At 49.8% G+C, this 9779-nt stretch overlaps 1 protein-coding gene across 2 annotated transcripts in view; it reads left to right on the top strand.

The window, feature by feature from the left end:
- The window catches only part of PAX7 (paired box 7), a 101550-nt gene extending 93348 nt beyond the window's left edge, over positions 1–8202 (top strand). For both annotated transcript variants that reach the window (XM_068414352.1, XM_068414353.1), the window contains exons 9-10: positions 3570–3816; positions 7738–8202. In XM_068414352.1, coding sequence (XP_068270453.1) covers positions 3570–3816; positions 7738–7853 — 363 coding nt within the window. In that variant the 3' untranslated portion in view covers positions 7854–8202. The remainder of the gene's footprint in view (positions 1–3569; positions 3817–7737) is intronic.
- Positions 8203–9779: the final 1577 nt, after the last annotated feature.

Raw genomic sequence — 9779 nt, forward strand, 5'->3', positions numbered from 1 at the left:
ACTCAGCCACCCTACCTCCATGAGAGCATCCAGCAGGGACGTGCATCTCGTACACCTTCCAGCATCTCCCCTCTCCAACCTCCATACGGTTACGTATCCGTCCACCACTCTGGCATCGTCGTGATGAAATGTTGGCATCCTTATTTTTCACCACGGATTTCCAGGGGGAAATTCAGCCCGTCTTTTTAAGAAAGAGGTCTTAGGATGGCATGAATTGTCCTTCAGAAGTGTCAGTCTCTCTGTAGAGGGATTCTAGAGGATTAGTAAAGACTAGAAACTTAACTTCACATGGCTAAGGTTAGTTGAGTCGAGTCCTGGCTTAAATGACTTGCACAAGCCCTTGTGAGTCAGGAGCAGGGCTGGGATTAGAAATCAGCCCTGATTCTGACTGATTAAAGCCAATTACTGTCTTCAGTAGGATTGTGCAAGTGTCTTCTCCGGTGTTAGCTCCTCTGAATTTGAAGAGTGTGAATCTGGGTTTCATTTACCAACGTTGCTTTACATCCCCCTTTCTTTTTAAAAGGGCCTTAGCGGAAGTGTTAATATGACTTCTGCTTGCTTGAGGAGCCTTTTCTTTTCTCTGAGTAATACAAAGGAGCTGACTCTTTTGGGGAGATGGCCAGGAGGGAGAGCACTAGGAAACTCTCTGCTCTGTGAGTGGTTCCAGTTGCCCTTGATTTTATAGCGTATGAGTTCTTTTCTGCATCTGCAGGGCTTGGCGGTGCGGACAGCACGGCTGAAGTCGGGCAGCACTGCCAGACCTGGACAGCTCAGGCAGGGAGAGGCGAAACGGCCCGGCTTTGCGCTGCCCGAGCTGGAGCTTTCCAAAAATAACTCATCATTCATATGTCTGTGTTTTCACGCACGCAAGAAGGATGTTTATTGTTTTAAACATCTGATTCTGCTTGTGAATTAAATTCAATAATATCTCGTGGCTGCTGTATACACGAGTGTCCTGGATATCTGTCAGGGGAAAGAAGTGCAGGGTGTAACACCTAGAGCTAAGGCGATGCTGAAGCTGTGAGGTCTGCCTGCAGCCAGCGGGACCGAGGGGCAGAGGAGGGGGATGCGTAGCTGAGCCAGATCAAAGTTCGTGACCTGGCTTTAGTGGAAGGTTACAAATAACTTTGCAGCTGGAAAACCTACCTTCAGGCTGCACTCCCATGATTTCCCCGCTGCATAAGCCTTGAGGCAGAGAGGTTTATGTTGCATCCATACAGAAAAGCATGACAGTCGTAGTCTCATATTAATCCACTCTGTCTTATGTATTTAAATGCAATTTCCTTTCTTCATCCCTCTGCCTTTCAGTCTTTGGGCTGTCACGGGGCAGGGAGTTCCACGGGCACATTTTGCACAGCGTTATGGCTAAACAACTTCATCTAGATACCTTGAGGCTTAATCACTGTGATTAAGAAGCTGTGCCCGGAGGGTCTGGAGAGCTGGAGGTAATTTAGGCTCTGTCTGGAGCGCCGTCTGCCCCGCAGGGTAGAGATAGTTAAGCTAGGTTTAACTTTGGGGACCAGTAGCATACTCTAAGCTCAGTGCAGGCTGAAAACCCTGAAGGAGGAGAGGGTAAATGAACCCTGTCTGAGCTCTTTGCTGCCACCACTGCGCTGCTTTTACTTAGCTCATTCCAAGCTCGTTCCTGTGTCTCTCTACCGCACTGCAGACAAATCCAGTGGTCGGGGTTAGATTGATTTTCCAGGCTTTTAAACTGACCCCCTCCCCAGTACCTCCCCGCTGCCTCTCCCTCTGCAGGGCTCCAGCCACCCCTGCTCCCAAATTCCCCTCCCAGACAAATGCCTGGGAAGGATCTCAGGCCGGCTGAGTCGGGAGGTGGCATCACATCAAGGGAAAAGCATCTTTGCAGGACTCCTGAGTCCTTCCGGAGGGAGGAGAAGCTTTAGAAAGCAAAGGCCAGCGCGGAGCCGGTCATTCAGCCTAAGCCCCCGCTCCAGCAGGAAGGTGAGGGAGGAGGGGATGGGGAAGGTGTCGGGGTGAGCAGGAAGGGGAGACGCTGCTCTATACAACCCCTCTTGTGTCCTTCCAGAAAATGTATCCTCTGCACAATAGCTCACCAGGCCGCTGGTGGGGGATAAAGGGCTCATTTTACCACTTGCCAGGCTCCAAATATTTCCAATTTGCCACTTTAATTGATGTCAATAAGGTTATGCTAAATTCGGAGATTTTCAGCCGCTCGGCATCCGAGCGCTGGCCTGGCCCCCCGAGGTGACTGGCTGTCCCCTCTGCCCCCGCCCTTCCCCAGCACAAATACGGCAAGGCACGCCTGCGGGGATCAACGAGAGGCATCAGGAGTCCCCTTCCTTCCCTCGCCACGGCCCCGCTTCTGCAAACTCTTTACACTCTTAACTTGGCAGCCCCGGGGTCATTTTGCTGATTGCAGAAGGCAATTGCATTAAAGTGCTGGCAGGATCGGGGTCCTTGTGTGAAGGCCTGTAGGCAGCGGCTTACCCCAAACTCACCCGCAGGAACAAACCTGGCATTTTTGCTGCAAAAGAAGGAAAAAAAAAAGATTGTAAGTTCATCTGTTTCAGGTCTCAAAGCAGGAAGATCGCTTGTGCGCAAATTTAATTACATTTTCAAACCAAGCACTACACTGAGCTGAGCCGAACCAGGACCTGTTATCCTTTAACATTCGAGGGTAAAGAGAACTTTGACATTTCAGTCCCTAAAGCTGAATCTGCATCAAAGCCAGAAAGGGTTTGCGTCTGGTTTCGTTAGGGACCTTTGTAAACCAAGCCCCCCGCAGACTTCCAAAGAAAGGGGCTGTTTTCAGCATCCCTTTTTGAAAACATGGATTTTTGCTCCCTGTCTTGTGTGTCTCCTCTTCTGTGAGGGCTGTGCGTAGGAAGGGAGGGGGTGCTAGTTCATGGCAGTGCGTGTCAAGCAGGTTTGTCCCAAGTTTATTCTTTTCTCCACTCTGAACAGCACAGCTAACCTTGTTGGCAGGTCACAGAATCACAGAATCACAGAATCCGTCAGGTTGGAAGAGACCTCTGGGATCATCGAGTCCAACCATTGCCCTGACACCACCATGGCAACTAGACCAGGGCACTAAGTGCCATGTCCGGTCTTTTCTTAAACCCCTCCAGAGATGGTGACTCCACCACCTCCCTGGGCAGCCCCTTCCAATGGGTAAATGACCCTTGCTGAGAAGAAATGCTTCCTAATGTCCAACCTGAACCTCCCCTGGTGCAGCTTGAGGCTGTGTCCTCTTGTCCTATCGCTGGTTGCCTGGGAGAAGAGGCCGACTCCCACCCCGCTACAACCTCCCTTCAGGTAGTTGTAGACTGCACTAAGGTCACCTCTGAGCCTCCTCTTCTCCAGGCTAAAAGATCAGCAAAGAAAGACCAAAGATGGAGTGTGCTGTGAAGGACTTCCCAATTATCCCTATTAAGGTCTTTCAAATAAAGTGTTAGAGATAGAGGAGCCAGCTGTGGGGTCTGTCTGTACACTGTAGACTGTTTCTCCCTGGTATGCATGAAGGCAGCTGCATACATACCCTTTCTCCTCCAGACATTGACGTGTTGCCTCCTGTGTTTCTCCAGGTGATGAGCATCCTGAGCAACCCCAGTGGGGTTCCTCCTCAACCCCAGGCTGACTTCTCCATCTCTCCCCTTCACGGTGGCTTGGACACCACCAACTCCATCTCTGCCAGCTGCAGCCAGCGGAGCGACTCCATCAAGTCTGTGGACAGTCTCCCGACTTCCCAGTCCTACTGTCCTCCCACCTACAGCACCACCAGTTACAGTGTGGACCCAGTGGCTGGCTACCAGTATGGACAGTATGGACAAAGTAAGTGTGCTGATTGTATTCCCCCTGCACAGGGAACAGGAGAAGAGCGGGAGGGAATGTAAGAAGGTGTGGATGTTGTATTGGAAGGGATTCCCATGGAAATCTGTCCCTTTAGAGAGGAAAAGAGAGTCTGCTCACCAGACACAGATGGAGATTGCCCCACACAGCCTCCCCAACACCTTTGCAATCCAATTCAAAAGTCCCAATTGAAATATTTTAGATAAAAGATTTCTATTAGAAAAGGACAACTTCCAGACCTGTCTCCTTCCACCTCTCCAATTCTTGTTTCTCCAAAAGCCCTACAACACCCTGCTCAGCCAAAGGAGAGCTGGGGTTTTAATGCCATCCCTTAGTGATGCAGAACTATATGTGTTGCTTCCTCCCCTGCTCTCCGTAAGGTGAGGGCTGGGTCCATGCTCAGAGGTTTTGCTACAAAATACATTAAGTCAATGCCTGTCAACTGGGCTGTGGTTCTGTGAAAGCTGAAGTGAGACTGGAATTGTAATCCTGAACCTAAATCTCAGACCTGAAAGGCAGAGGGACCCTGGGAGGGTCTCTTTCTCCTCCAGAATGGTTGGGTCACAAAAACACCAGCGAGCCTGGCAAAGGGCTCACCTGCCGGTGTTAAACTAATAATGAGTGTGGTGTTGTGAGAGAGTGATCCGCGGAGGGTTAAAGGTGCATCCTCTTCCTCCGGGAGCGCTCCTGCTTGCCCATAGCTTGTCCTCAGTGACCTTTCCTTCCATTTGGCTGTGGCTTTTTATTCCCCTCTCCCTCACAGCCCTTTAATGTCTTTAACTTCTACAGCTAAATGAGAACCGGCTGTGGCGGCAGACGGGATCAATAGCAGCTTCCCCCCACCCCTCCTTTTTTTGTTTTTCGGGAGTTTGATCTGTGACCCCTTGACCTTCCCCTCGCTTCTGGATGTGAGGCTGGACACACGTGCTATTGATAAAAATCTTAAACAAATTCCAATACCATGTATTTCCAATAAAGATTCCCTTGGGCAAGAAGTTAGTCACACCCATGTGTGTAAAAAATAAAATAAGGAGGACGAGGTATGTTTTCTGAGAGACAGAGACCAGCAAAGGAGAAGGAAAGAGAAAGAAGGGTTTGTCTTGGTTTGCTGCAGGAATTTTTACTTGGGCCTCTCCTTGTGCTGATGAAAAACTGCTCTCGAAGCTCTGTTTATGTTGTTTGTTTGCCCCCTTTCCTGATTTCTGTAGCACAGCTCTCTCTTTTCCGCTAGACACACATTAAATTTACAAGTCCGATTTAGAGCCCACTGAGCTCGGTTCAGAACAGGAATCCAGGCTGCCAACGGGCCCGTGCCCAGCAGCAAGTCTTGCATGGTCAGCAGAGTTAGTCCAGCCATGTCCCATGCCTAGAGACATGCAGGTAGCAAGTCACCAAGGCGTTCTACCTCCTGAAGGAAGGCAGGTGAGAAACCATCACGCACCATCCCCAGTGCCACTGCTTCCCAGTGCTGGGAGCTGGCGTCTCACCCGGTGTGATGGCAAGTCTGACAGCCAAAGCCAATGCCATGCTGCGTGGCAGCTGCAGCACAAACCAACTGTGGCTGTTCAAAGGTAGGATCTATGTTAGGCAGCAAATTCTGCGTGTGTGCAGATAGATATTTGTATTTACAGCGCTGTACAGGCAATGTGTAAGTCTGCTTCACTATAAACCTTTCTTATAATGAGCCCCATTTATAATCATCTCTAGGCGAGGAAACAGTTTTCATTGGTAATTAGTCCTGTTAGAGCAATCACTTACATGAAGTTGACCTTGATATAACAACGTTTTTTCTTGTCTTCCTCGGTGCATGTTGTATTTAGCAGATACTTCTAATTCCTCCTGCTTTTTAATTCTTCACTGCTTCTTTTCAAATGCCCTATAAATGCTGATCGGTGTGAGGTGACCTCCACAAGATCATCATTTATTGATGTTCAAATCATGTTTCTTCCTTCTATGATGCAGCAAAAAAAGTATCAAAACTCTTTTTAGTGAACACTGATATAATAAAACCAGGGAGTTGTTATGGTGGGGGCAGGCTCTGGATAACAGGGGACATAACTGGGGCTTGTAAATAAAAGCTCTGTGGCTTTGATAGGCTTTGGACCTGGCCTGCAGAGAATCTCTCTCCCCACAGGCTTCTCTCCTCCTTATTCTCTGTTTTAGAAACACAAACCCAGACACACTTTCTCTCTCACATAAACAAACACCCAGAGTACTTTTGGTGAGTTTCTGTTTTTATTTTGGCTTCTGCTGTATTAAACCAACAGACCATATCTTTGACTTCTGGCGTGGGATACCCTGGCACCTTTGGGCTCTTCCCACTGGCACAAAAAGCAATATTGGGAGTTGAGCGTGGTTTTTTTAGAAGGATGGGATTGCCATCAAATTGCCATTTCGCTGGGTGCTGCCCTGAGCAGGGTGATCGGCTCTGACCGTTCACCCCCCTCCTTTCCCAAGCACCCATCTGAATCCACCCAGAGCACAGGGGACAACAGACACAGAGGCACAACCGCAGCATGTCCGAGGAGTGAATTTCCTACCTCTCAAAGACATTATTTAATGTGGTTACCTGAAATATCAGGGGACCACGCTGATAAGGTCTGGAGGAGAGCCACAGCTTGGGGTCTAATCCTATGTACACCCCCCTTGAAGCTAGAGGCACCATAACACGTTACAGAGCCCAGTGCCCCAGTCGAGCTACGCCAGGATCCCAGTCCCTGAGGAGTGCCGGCCAGCGTGCCAGCTCCACTTGCCTAACTCAGCTCCTTTCAGACTCGGCCGCCTGCAGAAGCCCTGCTCCCCAGCAGGTAACTCACCCTGTGCCGAGCCTGCTCGCTCCCAGCGCGCCAGCCTGCCAGCGCTTGCACAGCCTGTGCTGTCCCAGCCGGTGAGGAGCAGAGATGCCAGATTAACGTGGTCCTTGCGGTTCCCAAAGGCCGGAGCTGTGTTAATGATGCCGGTGATGGAACGCAGAAGCGTGAAAGGAATTCTAATAGATATGACAAGTCTAATAAGAATTTGTGTCTGGAAGGGACCTCCTCTGGGGCAGGCGTCTGACAAGACGTTGACGGCTGAAATTTGTTTACTCATTGGCACCGATTGTACATCTCCTGCCAGCTCCTTATTAATCTAATTTGAGACATTAAAGCCAGTGAAAGGGAGAGACTTTGACTGAAGCTCAGCTAATGAGCAATGTCACCATCCTGCCCCGGTCCTCTTCCCCCTCAGACCAGGGGGCAGCCAGGCGAGCGGGGATGCAGGTTCAGGATCACCTCAGGAGGTGTGGCCGCATTTCTCACCCAGATGGAGATAAGCAAAGCGGTTTCCCTTAGGAAGGGTGGATGGAGGCAGGCAGCAGAGCTCGCAGGCGTGAGTCAGCATGCAGCGGATGAGTCAGATTCAAGCCCTGTCCAGACTTGGTGAGCTTCCACTGAAATCTCTGGAATCATTTACACCACCATCACTGAGTGCAGGAGCTGGCTTTGCCGCCATGAGATGATACAGGGAGGTGAGGCTGGAAGGCTTATCCCCCTGGCTTTCTGCTCAGGCTCATCTTCAGGCAGCTCCCCTGGAAACACCATTTTCCATGGCAGAATTTTAGCTCTTTTCAGTAGGTCCATGGAGAGATTCAAGGAACTGCAGCAGCACACAGCACTCTGCACACCGCAGCCGTGCTTAACCCCCGCAGCGTCTGTCCTGTCAGGTGTTTCTGGCAGGACCATCATGTATTTTGCAGCAGGACCCTCGTGTCCGTGACAACCACTGCTTTGGGCCTCTCTCTGTAAGAGTCAGTCTGTGAGGGGTCTGTTGGTTATGCACCCTTTGATGCTGAAAGCCTCATTTCCACTAAATGCTAATGTTGTGCTATTTTCTCACCCCCCTGTTTTTTCCCCTCCTCTTCAGCCGCTGTTGATTATTTGGCCAAGAACGTGAGTCTGTCTACACAGCGTAGGATGAAGCTGGGAGAACATTCAGCCGTTCTGGGCCTCCTACCAGTAGAGACAGGCCAAGCTTACTGAAGAGTCTGACTGTGCCAACAACCCACTCCAGCAACTTGGTACCACTGGAGAAAACACCACCAGCCTTCCAGGGATCTGCCTGTACCCGGACCCTACTCCTTCCCAATTCCCTTCCACCTTGCACCAACTTGAGCTGTGAAGGAGACGGGAAAGAGGAGGGAGGGCTCTCCAAGTGTCCAGCTCCTCCCAGAGCACTCAGAGGCAAGCCTGGCCTCTGGGACCTGACTCCTCCTGTGGCCAGAGACAATGGGTTGGGTACATTTATTAACCCCGAGCTCATGCTCTCCCTCTAACCTACCTGGCCATGGCATTTTGCCCACACTTAAGGACTTTCCATTGATCTAGGTAGTTGGCATAGTCAAAGCCAAATTGATCTTTTTTTTCTTTGTAAAAAAGAGAAATGCTTCATTTTGTTTCCTTTTCTTTCCATTGCTGTAAATTTGGTGAATGTTGTATAGGAAGGAATAACCAAGCTGATCATTAAGGGTGATGTAATTCGGGACCACAGAAGACCTATGGACCAAATATAAGAACTTGTTTAAAAAAAAAAAACAAACAACACAACAAAGACAAACAAAACCAGAAAAACATATTAAAGTGACAGTAAATTTCCCCACCCCACTTTACCTTCCCGTTCTCACTGATGGCTTCCCAAAGCAGGGCCAAAGCAGGCCAGATTGCTGCTAAGCAGGGGCAGGATATAAGTCCTTCCAGCCTGGGACCTTTGGAAAGTGTAAATGTAAATTGCTGCATGAGGACTGGAGATGATGGGCACAGGCACGAGCAACATTTACTTTTCCTCTTAGGGACCAATTTAGACCTGATTATCACTGAAAAGACACGGGCATCAGATAGCAGCAGGAGACGCGATAGCGAACGCTGGCCTTGCATGCACAGAGGAAGGGCATCAGGTACACCCGATCGCGTCGGAGCTTTTGCCCATCCAGTGGAGAAGGGCGAGGACTGCCAGCGGCCCTTCTGTCACTGAGGGGGAGAGAAGCTGGCCGTGAGCGCAAGGACAAGAGAGGGAAGAGTCAGAGGTGTTCGTTAGCTGCCTGCTTGGAGGGGTCAGTCTGCAAAGCCAGGTTCTTCTACAAGTAAAGGGCCACCTGAAAGAAAATGGTGCTTGTTCTGAAGGTGCTTTCCCGCAGCTGCCTCTCACTGAGGGATGGATGTGGCCGTGGAATCAGAGGGGAGGTGACCTGAAGAGTGTTTCCAACAGCAGCTAGGAAGGCAAAGTACTTTCAGCTGCAACATTTGTACTGCAGGAAAAGATTTACCTTACTAACGGCATTCTTCATCCTCTCGCTGCCAGGAGAAATGCTTGCCCTTGTCCATCCTCCTGGCTCTTCCCCCACCCCTCTCCTTTCGTGTACTACTCTCTACAACCCAATCTCTCAGTCCCCCCTGCTTTTCATTTTGGTGATGGAGCCTTTCTCACTCTAAGCCAGATCTTGTTCTCTGGATTTATCGCCCCACTTTTCTGTAGCAGCCGGCGCTCTCACGTCTGTATCGGCTCATGATTCTGCTCATCGCGCTGCTCAGATAAAAGCAGCCAACAATAAGAGGTTATTGCTAAGTCATGACCCACATGGCTCTTTTAAATAGTTTCCCTTTCGCATGTGGTGATGATCCTGGATGATTCTTAAGCAGATGTCTAATATTATCAGTGTTTTTCCCCTCACCTTCCTGTGTCGAGAGGGCTCACTTCAAGAACATGCTGAAGTTTGACCTGGAGAGGACATGGAAAGCTGCCCCTGAGATAACCACCCCGATGCACAGAGTCCGTGCCAGCCAGTAGCTGATGTGTAAAGTCCAATGGCAACAAGCAGTACTTAAAGTCATCTACAGACTGTCAGGGTTTATAATACACTCACTATTTTATACGTCTACGTTAGGGTAATGAATGTCTGCTTTTGTCCAGTG

The sequence above is a fragment of the Nyctibius grandis genome, chromosome 17, assembly GCF_013368605.1.
Source record: "Nyctibius grandis isolate bNycGra1 chromosome 17, bNycGra1.pri, whole genome shotgun sequence".
NCBI lineage: Eukaryota > Metazoa > Chordata > Aves > Nyctibiiformes > Nyctibiidae > Nyctibius > Nyctibius grandis.